We start from the raw sequence: 15,814 nt of genomic DNA on the forward strand, positions 1-15,814 counted from the left end.
CAGTCAGTTGACATAATTGATACGATGAAGTTGGTTGTAGTCGACGTACAAGGTTTTTGTCTACCTGAATTCATTGTAAAAGAACTTGCGATTTACGATGGAATTAACACAATACACGAAACATTCAAATCTACAAAACAACTCAAAGAAATCGATGAAAGAACGAAGAAACAAGCTAGATATCTAGAACGTTATCATCACATGTTGAGATTTAATGACGGCTTCAAGGAGCAGATATCTGTAAAAGAAATTTTGTTCAAATACATCAAGGAATATGCAGTGGAGATCTTATATGTAAAAGGAAAATGTAAAGAAAATTACCTTAGGGAAACGCTAGGAAAAGACTGCCCCAAAATTGTGAACCTCGAAACAATTGAAGACTCTGTGAAATTATCTAAAGAAATCCCAGCATGTGATAAACATATTGCTAATAATAAAAAATGTTACTGTTCTTTAAACAATGCTAAATGTATTTACAATTGGTTGTATTCAAGGTTTCCTCAATAAATAATACTATATTAAACTGTGTTTTATTTAATCGCAACACAAAACGTCAAAATAACGAACGAAAAAAAAAAAACTGTCAGGTGTGGGATTCGAACCCACGCTCCCTTTCGAGAATCAGAGCTTAAATCTGACGCCTTAGACCGCTCGGCCAACCTGACTATGGAAAAACGGGTCAGGTCGATCGAGTAAAAGGCATTGCCAAAACGTACAGGTCAGGCACGTGAAGTCCTAAGGCAAGTCAGCCAAGGCCAGCCCCGTGCAGCGACCCGACCTAAAAAAAAAAGAGGGGATAGATCTCGAGATGACCAAGGGCAATAAACGTAATTCCTACAGACGAATCCATCGACTTTTATACAAGTATAAAACGGAAGTGGGGATGCGAGATTGCGTCCGAGATCCCTCCCCGACCTAAACGAAAAGAGGGGATAGATCTCGAGATGAACGAGGGCAATAAACGACCAAGGTCGAGCAACGACTAGGTCAATGATCGCCCGATGAAAAGTAATGGGGGAGCTGGACCAGCTGGCAAGGTCAGCCACGTGCACCGACAAGCTCGACAACAAATGAAAGGTCAATGACCGCTCGATGAAAAGTAATGGGGGAGCTGGACCAGTTTGACCTCATTTGACCTGGTCTAGAACCCCCACTATATAACTACTCGCTTTTATTGAAGGAGTCTTTTTAAAACTAACAGCAAATCTAGAGACTATGATGATGACAAGAACCAGGAAAATTTTGAAAAATTGTTCAAAGACGTTGATACCAAGTTTGCAGAAATCTTCTCTTATTGTGATAGATAACGCAAGTTATCATAGTAGACTTGAGGTGTCAATTTGGTCTTCATAGATTCTATGATGATAACATGAACCAGGAAAATTTTGAAAAATTGTTCAAAGGACGTTGATACCAAGTTTGCAGAAACCTTCTCTTATTGTAATAGATAACGCAAGTTATCATAGTAGACTTGAGGTGTCAATTTGGTCTTCATAGATTCTATATTGTAATAAAACTTCACTTTATTTGTAGGAAGAAATTCCTCGAAAAAGTTGCACAAAGACAAAAATTATAGCATATTTAAATAAAAGTGGGATTGATTATTATCCACCCAAGGCAATGAAAGACCAAATCTGGGGAATATTGGTCAACAAACAACCCCAAAAACGTTATCATTTAGATTCGAACGCCCAACATCATGGGCATTGGGTATTGAGGCTGGTCGGAAGTTAAAAGAAATTATGGTAAGATCATTCCAAGAACCAGCTCTTCCCCTAATGATGTGATTAATTAAGTTTCGGCTGTGCATTGGAACAATTGCGTTAAACATACTGATAAAATAATAAATTATGCTTGGGAAAATGAAAAAAAAATATTTATTTCAGAACAGAATGAAATTATTATTAAGTTCACATCGATTGCGGATTTTTATTCTCGTAAAGAGGAACCAGCGAGCCGAGAGGACCAAAAGAAGAGCGAAAGGTTTCTAGAGCCATAGAGGTGCCGGAGAGAACAGAGAGCAAAAGAGCTAGGAAGGTCCCAGAGAGAGGAGTCAAAGAGCCAAAGAGGAGATAAAAAGTAGCCGAAGAGGTTCCAGAGAAGCAGACAGGAGCCAAAGGGGAGTCAGAAAGTCAGAAAGAAGCCAGAGGAAACGGGCGAGACATCCAAGAACCATAATGGAGTCAAAGAGGAGCCAAAGTGGAGCCAGATGTTTAAAGAAGAACCAGAGAAGAGCTAGAAAAGCAGAAACGAGCCAAAATGTAACCAGGGAGCCACCATAGAGGCAGAGAGGTTCCAGAGGTGAGCTACAGAATCAAAAAGCAGGACAGAGAAGTTAGAAAAGAGTCAAAGAGCCAAAAAGGAGCCACAGATACCCAGCGAGAATCCTGAGAGCCAAAGAGAAAGCTATAGTGAAACAGATGTCAAAGAAGAGTTAGAGAGAATTCAGAAAGGAGCCAGAGAGGAGCTAGAAGGCCGAAGAGGACCCAGAGAACTTCCAAAGAGGAGCTAGAGCAGAGCCAGAAAGTCTGAGAATATTCAGAGAGCCAGAGAGCACGCAGAGAGCCAGAAAGGAATTTGAAGGCCAGAGAGGTCTCAAAGAGGAGTGAGAGTGTCAGAGAAGAGTCAGAACCAGAGAGGAGCTAACAGGACTCGAAAAGTTAGGGAGAAGCCACAGGGACCCGAGGAGAAGGCTGAGAGTCAGAGAGAAGCCAGAGAAAACTCAGAGAGCCAGAGCGGAGCCAGGGTGGAACTGGAGAGCAGCTAGGAAGGAGACAGAGGACCAGAGAGGTTTCAGAGAGGAGTCACAGAGGAGGCAGAAAGCCAGAAAGGGATCAGGGAGCCTGAGAGATCCCAGAAAGGAGCCAGGGAGGTACCAGAGAGCCTAAGAGGTCCTAGAGAGGAGTTAGAAAGTCAGAGAAGAGTCAAAGCGAGCGCATCTTACGATGAGCGAAAGCGAGCTATTCTCGAGGTTGCTTAATCTTTTATTTGTGGTGAATGCTATTGTGATTCTGAAAAGAACCTGTGTTTCTGACTTCTCTCTGGCTGTACACCGATCAATCTGTAGCTCTCTTCTTTCTTAGGCACTCTGGCTCTTCCCTGGGACATTTCTGGCTCTCTGGTACCTCCCTGGCTTCTCTTTGGGATCTCTCTGGCTCTCCAGCTCCTTTTTGGGACCTCTCTGATACCCCCTGGCTCCGTTTCGACTCTCTGACCCATCTCTAGCGCTCTAACTCTTCTTTACCTCCTCTCAGCTTTTCTCTGACACCTTTCTGCTCCTCTCTGGCTCCTTCCTGGCCTCTCTTTTAAACCTCTTGGGTCCTTTGGCTCCTCTCTGACCCCCTCTGCTCCTCTCTAACCCTCTAGCCCTTCTTTGATTCCTCTTCTTCTCACTGGCTCCTTGTGACTCCTCACTGGACCTCTCTGGCTCTCTGTCTCCTTCCTTGTTCCACTCTGACTCCTCTCTCTCTCTCTCTGGGTTTTATCTGAATCCTCTCTGACTCTCAGACTTTTCGCCGACTCCCTCTGGCTTCTCCCTAGCTTTCTGGCTCCTATCTCGCTCCTCTCTGACTCCTTGATTCTTCTGTGACTCTCTGACTGCTCTTTGGGACCTATCTGGATCTCTGCCCTCCCCTGGCTCCTCTTGGTCTCTCGGACTCCTCTCTGACTCTCTGAATCTTCTCTAGCTCTCTGCCTCCTCTCTGATCCTCTTTGATTCTTTTGCTCCGCTATGACTCTCTGGCTTATCTCAAATTCTTTAGCTCTTCTCTGGCTCATTTCTGACTTCTCTCTGGATCCTCTATGCTACTATCTAGCTTTCTGACTCCTGTCTCGCTTCTTTTTGGTTCTCTGACTCATCTCTGAGCCTCTGACTCCTGCTCTTTAGGCCCTATCTGCACCCCCTTTGTCTTTCTTTGGCTCTTTTGACTCATCTCTGACCGTCTGGCTCCTCTCTCGCTCTCTAGGTTCTATCGGCGTCCCTTCCGATTCCATTCTGGCTCTTCCCTGAGTCCTCTCAGGCTATCTGGTTTGTCTCTGACTCCTTTTTGACTCTTCTCTGGCTCTCAAGCCTCTCTCCAGTGTCTCTTTAGTGCTCTGGCTCCTCTCTGACTCTCTGGTTCTTTCTAGTTCCTCTTCGGCTCTCTGACGTCTTTCTGGCTCTCTGGTTCCTGTGTACATCCTTATTAACTTCTATGTCTCTCTGGCTTCTCTCTATATGTGCATTTGTGTGTGTTTATTTTTTGTTCTTCTTGAATATGTTCCTCTTTTTTGCGTCTTTTGTGTTCCTTCCTCTTGTCGATGTTCCCACTTTTGTTTCTCCTGCGCTTGTCTTGTATGTATTTTTCTTCTATGTTATTTATATTTGTTTTCTACGTTTGTGTTCTTGTTGTGTGTTCATCTCATGTGTGTTCCTCTTGTCTTACTCAAATGCGTTTACTTTTTGTGTTTCCGTTGTGTTCCTCATGTGTCTTTTGCTGTAGTCGATGTTCTATGTATGTATTTCTTTTGAAAGTGTTCTGTCTGGTGTTCCTTATTTGTGTGCGTTTCTCGTGTGTCTTGTATATGTATCTTTTATGCGTGCTTAATTTGTATATGGTTCTCTTTGTTCATTTTGTGTGCTTTTCATTCACATTGACAATTGTACTTATTATTGTTATTGCTGTTGTGTTATTTGGTTGTTGTTGTTGTAATTGTTTGAATTGCTGTAATTGTTGCTATTATTGTTGTTACTGTTGTTTGTTTCGGACCAGTTCTACAAACTTTCATTTACTTGACTTATTGTTAAAGAAATAAAAAAATTATGGGGATTTTTCATGATAGGTTATGATACTATAACGTACTGCATATAAAATTCATAAAATCTTATTATGCATAAAGATAAGAAAAAAGCTTAATTTTCCACTAAATAAAATATCCACACACGTTCTAATATCATCAACACGTTTTTAAATGGAAACATAAATTTTTTTCACTGCATAGTGTCAAAATTTTCGTCCAGTTTTTTTTATGTTTATTAGAACGGTCGTTTTGAGGTAACGGAATTTTCTCCTCTTTTAGAATTAGACCTAAAAACACTTTGCCTTGACGTAACCGAAGCAATTTTCATTATCAACAATGAAACTTTTCGTCTTCCGAAAAACATCCCTACGGCCATCATTGTGCCTTCGCGCCATTTAATCAGCAAAATGCTTTCCACCCTTTGAAAACGAAGCTATGTTTTAATGGTATTCATGCCCAACGCTCGTCGGAGTAGTCGGGCAGCACTTTTCAATGAAATTGTATCGATTCCATTGAACGCCTAGTAAAAGAGGGGCCGACATTGTATCTGTTGATTACAGATAGAACACGATTCGGACCAAGTACCTTCCGATGAAATGCTGACCTGAAAGCTCGTGTCGTGTTCAACGACCGTCTCAGCGCACAAAAAATCGCATCGACGAGAATCCTCCAAACCAATTCAAATCAGGTGGAAATATTCCGCTTTACGAAACAACAGAACAAAATAGAAAATTGAAAAGAAATAAGTTTTCATAAATTCGTGAATCTTGGATTTGCAGTGAACCTGAATATTACAATTTTTTATTATTAATGTACCAAAATATCAATTCCTATCGCAATATAACCTTTCTTAACATAACCAGCAATAAATTACCCTGTGGACTTCATTTTTTAGTCGTTCGTTCGCTCACTTTTGTCGGGCCGTTTACGTTCTCCATCCGAATCACACTTTCCATATTTGACGATGGGAAATTAGCAAAGCTGCTGTCATTAAGGGCAAGAAGGGGCCGTTAGGTGATGCGGCGGCGGTTGGCGGAGAATATAGAGGGAGATTCGTTGTCAAGTTTCGAAGGGGCGAGGAGGAGAAAACTAAGAAGAGGCACTGGGACTGATAAGAGCGAGATCCGGGGATCGCTCCGGGACAATTTATAGCGGCAACTTTTAAAACACACTCCGGGGGCGGCGTATATAACGTTCGGTACAGTCCACGGCACCACTCTCAACGTTTTTAAGTGTGGAACAGAGCGATGGCGGTTTTATAACGATGAAAGTTTTAATTGAGCGGAAATAAATTGGGAAAAATCGAAACAGGACGGGATTAGGCGGGGCGTGGGGGCGAAGAGGAGAAAGGCTGAAATGAAAGGTTAATTTGTTCGTCATTAGGGCTTCGTTAAGAGAAAAAAGTGAGTTTGGATGGTTGTGGATGTGTCAGAATTTCGGTTGGCGTAAATAACTATGACATAAAAGAAATAGTTGCTGTGTTTCCGAAAGTCAATCAGATTTACATCAAATCTAAAAATTTGAGATCATTAGATATAATAATATCAGTTCTGATTCAAGCCTAAATCGTACAGTATTTCTAAATAAGCTAGCATATAAAAAATATATATAAACTTGATTTGCCAGCGCTTAGAATACAGGAAATTAATTTCGTGTGGTTGTCTGCAAAAAATATCCAGCAATCATAAGTCCTTTGATGACAGTGACCTGTAAATGTGTTACGCTATAAAAAATGTATCGAAAATTGATTAAAGCAAGTCACGTTCGACTAGAATGGTATTTAGTTATATTAGTGATGTTCTTGCCTCATAAGATTTTTGGTTTTCCTTAAAAAAAATGAAATTATTACTTCTTGTTAGTAAGAAGACCATATATGTGTAATATGTAACAAAAATGAAACATTTATCAGGCTTTAAGTGTTTATACGGCAAAGGTGAAGTTAATTTAATTGTTGCGATGCAAAATATTACATGCTCGTGCACATTTGTCAAATACTGTGGCTGGAAATACGAGTACAAATGATGTCCATAAAACTTGATTGTAGTAGACTACCTTGCCATTATCTGGCACTCATTAAATGCCTTTGCATATGCATGTGTATATATGTACATTGTGGGTTAGTCAAACTGATTATCCAGTTGTAGAGCCTCCACCACTGAAATGCGTTTTCGAGAGTGTCTTTTTACGTTTTCGGAGTCGTTTATAAGCGTTATAAATTTTTCCATATGAGTTATCTTGTGGAGGTCCCCGAGTGTACCGATGCCACAGTGAGTTTTATCAGCGCGATATTATTTTCGCTGCTGTTTAGATAAGAACGCCGGGGTTGGAAAAATAAATTGCCCTCCACGGAAAATAGCTGAACTTTTCCAAAGAACGGATTCCCCCGTTTCTATTGTGCTCAGCCGCAGTGTTCGACCCACCCCATGGTTCACTTTTGCCGGCACCACGCGCGCTCTTTTACACATAAATTTCACGTATATATAACCGTTTTGATTTATTTAACACAAACATATTTTACGAGATAAAACTAAAAAAGGGAATTCTGGAATCGTGAGCATAAATCTAACGGGGGAGTGTTTGCAATTAAAATTTTAAATTATTATTTTATGTGCGTTTCGGACGAAAATTTCAACAAAGTTTCGCGGATTTATGGATGGCACGATAAGCAATTAAACAAGCAGGGGAGAGAGGGGAACGTGGACCACTCAAACGTCACTTTTACATCATTGACTCAAATTTTGAATTCAATAAATGGAAATATAGTTTCTTTGAATCATTACAAAGATACAGGGATGAGATACGCCAAAAAATTATGAGTTAAAAGATTAAATAAAATTATGTAATTGTCAAAAACGTACGAACTATAGACCTTTTCTTAATTTCCATTATGCCAACATTCCGTGTCTGTACCTAACAGTTATTTTTTGAAAAATTCGTCATTGTATGCATTATTTTTTCAAATAATGTTGGAAAACTAAAGAAACTACAACTTTTGTCACTACTGAAAGTTTCGACTTTCCTCACTAGTGGAGAAAAAAACCCATTCGTCACTGAAACTGATTTACGTCAATGAGTAAGGCGAACCCCGGTTTGGTTATCGCTTTAAAAAACTTTAAATGCTAGTGTTACAATTCATCTATTCAATTCAAATTTTCAATCATTAAGTCCGAAATTTTTTATTTTGTAGATTTTAATTGGTAGCATTGTAAAGAATTTTAATAATGAAAATACAAGGGTATTTTTGCAACAAAAAAATGTATGGCATTTACGGAAAAAAAAGTACAGATATATATAAACCATTTTTTCTATAGTGTTTACATAAATTAATCGTTCCACATTTCAAACTTCATTCTTTTTAAGTATCTGAGTTTTTGAAAAAATTAAAATATACTGTATTCTATATAAAAGTAAAAAGTTGATGTCATTTTCGTGAAAACAAATGAGATATAATGCTAATAAAAAATTATTCATTTTATATATTCCTTGGTGTTAATTAATGTTCTGAATTTCAAATTTCTGTCTTGTGAAGTAACTGATATATGCATGTATTAAGTGTTACACGTAAACTGGAACACCCGGTACATTTTAAAATAAAAATCTTTGATTTAAATGGAATTTTGGTGTCTTTGCGGATTAACAAAATATTAAATAAAGAAGTTCGATTAATAATTTCCAAAATAAATTATAATTTAATAATTCAAACTTAATAAACTTCGTTATAATATATACAGGGTGAGTCACTAACCACGGTCTTCGATATCTTATTAATTATTAGAGAGAGAAGAAAATCAAGGACTAAAGTTGTATGGCTCTTTGAGTAGCATACCTACATTAAAATTATTTTCTACTGTACAGAGTGTTCTGTTTTTGAGGCATAGCACACGACTTAGTTTAATTAAGTAGAATACCCTTCATATTTTTACATATTCTTACTATCCCCTTCCTAGGCTTTATAACCATAAATTATTTTTTCAATTTCGATGCGACGTTACCACGTTTTTCCTTTTTTTTTATTTTTTTTAGCATTACAAGGGTTTACAAAAAAGCCGCAATTACGTTGTGTTTAAGATATGTGCTCCAATATTTTATGGGGAGATAAACAAAGGTCCGCGATTTATTATAGTGTCAATTAAATACAATTCTAATATACAGAGTGTTTATAAAAATAAATTTTGCGTTTTACAAATATCGATATTTCAGTTTTTTCAAATAGAATTATTTTTTCTCTATCTTGCAATGTGTCGGTGTCTCTTAAAAAAATCGCAATAACTGTCAACTTTAAGTCTGGAAAATACTGAAGAAAACAGAAAGAGAACAAAAACTATAAGGTACAGTAATTGGTCTATTTAAAAAATACCTACTTAAATATCTAAGTATATTGGAAAATTGTTATAATTTAAGTTTTTTAAGTTTTTTTTATAAACATTTTGTATATTAAAACCCAATTTTATGTATACTACTATGAAACTCGTATCTTTAGGTATCTATCTCTCTACAAAATATTGTAACTCAAATTTTAAAAATAACTATTGCGATTTTTTTGTGAACTCTTCCATATAGTTAAAAAATTTCAACTAGATTGGAATAACTTGGCAACGTTGCATCAGAATTTCGAAAATAAACTATATAAAAATATACAGGTTATTCCATTAGTTGAAGAAACTAAATTGTGTGTTGCGCCGTAAAAATAATTATGGTATATGGGCTTTAATGAACTGTACAACTTTAGTCTTGGACTTTTTTTTCTATTCATATATACCTATATCTCTACGATATATCAAAAAAGTGAAGTTATAACTAAATGAAGTGATAATAATGGATATACAAACATATCGATGAAGCCGGGAAATGTGCATTTTTGTATACCACAATTTGTGAAATATGTACTACGAAAACATGGATTTTGTTATGCATCAAAATTCTCCTGTTATAATAATATGTTGTTTGGGAAATAAACATTGAAATAAATAAGATTTGTTGTCAATTTTTGACTTAATGCTTTCCTAAAGAAAATTAAAGAAGTATCAATCAGATTTAGATAAAGTACACACCTGTTGTGACAATAATTTCCATTTATTAAATTTCCAGACATGTTATTTATTGTCACTGACACTATATTAGAGTCGCTTAGTAGTTGCAGCAAGAAAAATTCTTGAGCAATGATTCTATCGTTTCTGTTTGTTGCCAAACATGTATCTTGCAACCTTATACATGTTTTAAACTAACTTATGGTTCTTAAGAATATATTCCTTTTTATTTATATTAATTAATTTTGTATGTATTCACTTTGTAATTAATTGTTAGTTTTTTTCTTCACACGTGCAGTATTAGTTTTTGCATTTTGTTACTGGCCTTTACCCTGTTGATTGCAATAAGTCATTTATTTATTTGTGTATTTATTTATAAACAAGTGTGTCGATAGGTGTCAAGGTAGGTAGACAAAGAATTAAATTAAGAGCACTGTTGAACTTTTGGCGTAAAGTAAGTTCGTTGTGTGAAAGTTTGACCGTACACCCCCACATCCATTGTTATAATCTGATAACATATAGGAAGCCTTGTGCAATCCGTCTTGCACATGTCTTTTCGAATTGCACATATCTCCCCTAGGAGGAATGCAAACTAAATAACAGGCATTATATCAAGATGGCGTAGTTCGGTGGACTATTATTAGTTTTAGTGCATAGTTCGGATAGATACTGAAGATTCGAACATCAGCTAATACTCTCGGGCATTAGGCGAAATGCTGAATCATTACCACTTACGGACGCAACTTGTCGCCATTCATGGTAAGCGGAACACGGGCCACCTCATCATCAAACCCATCAACCAAAACCCGCCCGATGTCCACACACAACATCTTGATAGCACAAACAATTGCATGTCGAAAGTATCGTTTTCAAAAATCGACATCTACCCCACGAACGTCACTATTTTCGTGCGGAGGATTACGTACGCACCGTCGAGATGCTGGCTCGAACTGGCTAAATGCACCGGGTCGATTTTTAATTTTAATAACATATAATTTGATTCTTAAAATGTTGTGATGTGGCCCCTGTGGCTTTTGCTCTATATTCTTTAGGATGGTCCGAGCCATTGTTGCTTAATTATAACCTGCTGGATGAGGCTGTACGCGTGCAATGTGTGCTGCTTTCAATATTATTTGTATCGAGATTTTATCTCCTCCTATAGATGAAATTCCTCGATCGTTAGGGATTTGCTTAATTTAAAATCGAAATTATTTCATAAACAAATTAAATGGGCAATTATTAATAATGACGTATCCAAATTAAATTAGAAGATGCTGATTGGTTTATGAGCGTTCGTTGACCATTTGCATATTATCGTGGTCTCGGTAAGTTCGTTTTTTAATCGACAAATACGTCCGACGATGTCGAAATATTTACTTTAATTATAAGCATCTCAAATGCCATACTTCCTAGCTGTCGAGATCGGAGATTAGGTATGACAGAATGTTGGAAGGTAACTACCGTTCGTAAACTTTAATGAATTATATTGTTTTGATGAAATTAGAAAATTAATTGGTTTATTAAATGGAAAAAAGCTTGGATTTATGGCCGATGTATGCTAACTTAATATAATGGTGTCTAATTTAACAATGAATTAGGCACTTAACATTTTAGCAACTTCCCACGAAATATTTTATTACGATAGTTATGTAAATTTTTAACCTTTTTGATTAGTTTTGAAAGTTGTTGCCACCCCAAATATTACGTTAGACAATGACAAACATAAATAATAAACAAACGATAAATTATTTACACTCGCTAATTAAAATATGTTTTGTAATTGTGTGGGCGTTCATATTTCAAGGAATGTACAAAATAAAGAAATACCTATAGTCATCAGTTTTAACTGACTGATACAAATTAATGATGCAACACTTTTGCAGTTTTTTTCACGAAATGGAAATGTGTCAAATATTATACTTAAAATGCAAAAATCAGTTAATTATTTCTGACGACGAAATGAGGTGATTAGAATTCTTTAAATGATTTTTTCTTAATTTTCGAGCGTGGAATTTAATATCTATTTAAAAAAAGCAGAAAGTTATCATGTTGCTATTTCACATAACAAATTAAATAAAATTGATTTTTTTATCAACTTTCCATATTTCATAAGAATATAAAGATTAGGCACAGTTAATGATTGGACATTAAAATTGATCTTACAATTCACGAAAAGGAGTAAAATAATGTAGTCCTAATAAAAAGTTTGATCACGTCATGTCTTCGTCATAGCAGTTATTCCACTGTGGTCCATTATCTCCAAGATTTTATTGCATTTGGCGGATATTTTTATATTGGATATAATAATAAAAGAACTTCCTACACATTAAGGCGGTTGTTACGCCATAGTCGGCAGAAACTATCAAAATATGTTTGTAGGTATACCCACCTAATGTTATTTGTCGTAATCCGAACAATAAATTAATTGGCCAAAATAGGTGCTTAAAATTTAACGCCAAGATTCAAAATTATTCCATTTCAAAATTTGATTTTCTCGTGATGATTCTTACAAAATATTCTAGTGGTATTGTCCATCTGCAAGTGGTACTAAAAAAATATTAATATAAATTAATAATGGACATAATTCCCACAGGTGCACTAGGAATGTCGTGGTAGATATAAATTTAATACTGTCACAAAATAGTGGTAAATGAAAATCCAATATTTCTCCAGTTTTCTAAATTATATTTTCAAAACATGTATTTTAGACAATATCTGTGAAATATCAAACGTTAAACGACAGAAACGGTAGTTGTTTTCATCATTTAAGCTTTTGTTTCGACAATCTAATATTTTAATCTATTGGTAACTTTTTTCAGTGATTAATTATTGTCGTCGTATTCCAGAAGCCTCCGTTTGTAAATCAGTGTCACAAAATCAAACCATGTTATAAAATTCTGCCAAACAATCTACCAAAATTCACTTGCACGCGTCCAATCAAGACAAAAAATTATTTCCATTTTTTTTAATGAAAAAAAATTTTTTTTAGTTCAACATTACTGACGTCTTCATTTAGCAATTTGTTATTAACTTTGTGTTACAAATAATTTCAATTTTTTACAACTACTTACAATTAGGTATCTGCTGTGATTTAAACTATTACGGTAAGATTTATTTGGAACTGTTAATTAAGTAGATAACACAACAATATTGTCGTGTATATAATTCTTTAATTTTAGTAATAATGTCAGTTCGGAGAAATATATCGATTTTTATCGGATAATGATAAGTATCAGCTACCTAAAAAAGTTTTTATCAGATGCATACCATATTTATTACCAAATATCTGATACACAAACGTCTTATTTATAGATACTTATTACTGAAAAGTAGATTGCTACCTTGCATCATGATGCTTGATTTGACAGATTTTTTTTGAATAAAAATAAATGATGTAATTCTGACGATTCAACTGTGGTCGTTTAATTCGTTATGATTTTAGATGAACTCTAGAGAAAGAAAATTTATTTGAGTAGAAATCGCTTTTAACGACAGGTACAATGTACAATTAAGTGCAACTATAAAACGTCTGTTAAAAGTATCACATTTTTATACTTTTGTAACTTATAACCTTTTTTTCACATCGCTACGTGAAGCATACGTTTTACAGTTTTATTATAATGTGTTTCGACAGGTTGCCAAAAGCCATAAATATTTATTTTCGAAACTCGATTATTATTATTAAATGTTACTTGAGGCGAGATGAGCATATGCTGGAACTGAAGAAAAAATAACAGAACCACAATACATAATTTATTTATAATGTTATATTATTATTCATCCAAGTTGCATCACTTTTGTTAACCTAAAGTTTAACTACTTGTTTTTAATTTATTCACATTCTTCTATAAATGTTTGCAAGCAGGTGTTTTTAATTTAGCTGATAAACCCTTAGAGCAAACACGTGTCAGTTTTTTTTTCTAGAGTATAAATTTGACAAATTGTTATAAATGGTTTCCTGTCATGTAAAAATAAACCTTGTGGACGTTTTTGTGTAGGTAGTTAGACCAAAAGTGGAAGACCTCTAGGAAAAAAAAATCGTGAACAGAATTTAGACATCATACAATTATCCGAAACGATTTGTGTATAGCGTAATTATATGTAAATTGACGACATTTAGTTTTGTATATAAATTTAGACTTTGTTAGTACATTGTAGGGTGATGATTCCCTTCCTGGTGGACGAATACTTATTACGTTATTACAGACAATAGGAGAGCTAACTCCAAACTGGAGCTAAATATTTTTAATAATAATTTACGGTGACATGTATTTTAGTGTTTTTAACTAGACACATATTATTATCATTTGTATACAGAACCGGATGTAAAGGCGCCTCAAGCACACAGCGATTGGTTGAAATCGAATTTCCCGCACTTTAAAAAGTTAATTTATCAGTTTGCCCTCATAAGAAATAACTTAAAACAATAAATTTCTGTTTTTATAGTTAAATGTCAAATTATAGATACCTACTGGATTCTGCAAAAAATTATGAACAAAAATAAATAAAAATAGATAGGGTAAATGTGTACAAGAGTACGCACTTAGTGTAAAACTGTCAACAACTTTTTAATTTTTTTGGATATACAAATTTTATGATATAGGTTCGTTATATACATGTTTAGAGATCAGATATATTTAATTGTACGCCCCAACACCACTATATTTTAAGAGTAATTTCAATTTTTGTCAAGATGTGTAAATGCGCACTCTTAGACAGTTCATTGCACAAGAGTGCGCATTTGAACGCTTATGAGTACGCATTACATTTTATGAAAAAATATTTGTTTCTAAGGTGAAAATAAATGGGAATAAGTGACTACAGACTACACATAAAACGGGAGACCTATTTCTTCGTACTCTAGGGGTCTTGAAAAGACGAGAAAACGTAAAAATAGAGAGTCGATCGACGGACTCGATTACAACACGCTCAGGAAGTAAAAATAAAAAAAAAATCACCATAACCACCACCACACAACTTGAGAAGCAGCACAAAGTAGTAGAGTTAAATAATTCATTATCGTATGATATGTATCTCCAAGACTATTAGACTACGTATTGCAAGCAATGCTCACTCTTATACAATACCTCGCTGCGCACTCTTGTACATTTGTACATAACCTAATGTTTTCAAAGTTAAAAGCTTTTGACGGACAGAAAGTGTAAAACTGTTAGTGTATAACGACACGTTAAAAGTTACAACTAATGAAAATTATTACTGTAAAATAAAAGAACTGGTACGTACCTTACAAAAAACTAAAACTATGAGCGGTAAAAATTACATCCACACAACGTGTGAACATAAAATCGTCAGTACGACCAAACTATAAACTATATTCAGGTCACTTTTGCACCTTTATCTCAGGTTTAGCATTAAATTCTGAATGGTATAACTACATCTTACCCAGATGGCACTAATAACCAGAAATCATCAGTGCGTACTCTTATACATATGCGCACTCTTGTACACATTTACCCTATGGGTATGGTTAAAAAAGCAGGTAGATAATAATTAATTAGGTTTTTAACTTTTAAGTTCCCAAATTTTAAATTCGTAGTTAAAAAAAATATATTTAAAAAATTACCCTCGTAAAATCAAGAAAGACACGAAAACGTCCCGAAAAAGACTAATTTTAATAAAATAATAAAAAGAAAGTTATGTTTCAATTGATTAAAACAAGCCAAAATCACCACAGCCACAAATACACGCACATCCACCTAACCGTGGCAAATATACATCAAGAATAACTAACTCTATCAATCCACCAAACTTAGAGCTGCGATTTTAGAGTTCTGCTGTCAAACAGGCTTCGAGACAGGGTTTTTCTAACCAATAAGAACGGTATGTTAGTTGTTCAGGCAATTATATTATAATTCTACAGGGTCATTATAAAATATTGTAGTCGAAGAAGGCCATGATTTTGGTGACATTTTGTGCCGCCTTTTTCAGTTTTGTGGAAAGGATTACACTAATATTGGAATTTTTATTTTTAACGCCACATTAGTTGA

General features: G+C 35.2%; 1 protein-coding gene across 1 annotated transcript; it reads left to right on the plus strand.

Annotated features, from left to right (window-relative positions):
- Positions 1 to 1,620: 1,620 nt before the first annotated feature.
- Positions 1,621 to 2,980, plus strand: LOC135135942 (splicing regulatory glutamine/lysine-rich protein 1-like). Its single transcript, XM_064065073.1, has 5 exons — positions 1,621 to 1,710; positions 2,099 to 2,234; positions 2,313 to 2,433; positions 2,584 to 2,746; positions 2,798 to 2,980. Exons 1-5 carry the CDS (start codon positions 1,621 to 1,623, stop codon positions 2,978 to 2,980), a joined length of 693 nt encoding a protein of 230 aa, XP_063921143.1.
- The last annotated feature ends 12,834 nt before the right edge of the window (positions 2,981 to 15,814 follow it).

This window comes from Zophobas morio, unplaced genomic scaffold (genome assembly GCF_036711695.1).
Source record: "Zophobas morio isolate AGI-343-1 ecotype UQ-CSIRO unplaced genomic scaffold, CSIRO_AGI_Zmor_V1 ptg000004l, whole genome shotgun sequence".
Taxonomy (NCBI): Eukaryota; Metazoa; Arthropoda; class Insecta; order Coleoptera; family Tenebrionidae; genus Zophobas; species Zophobas morio.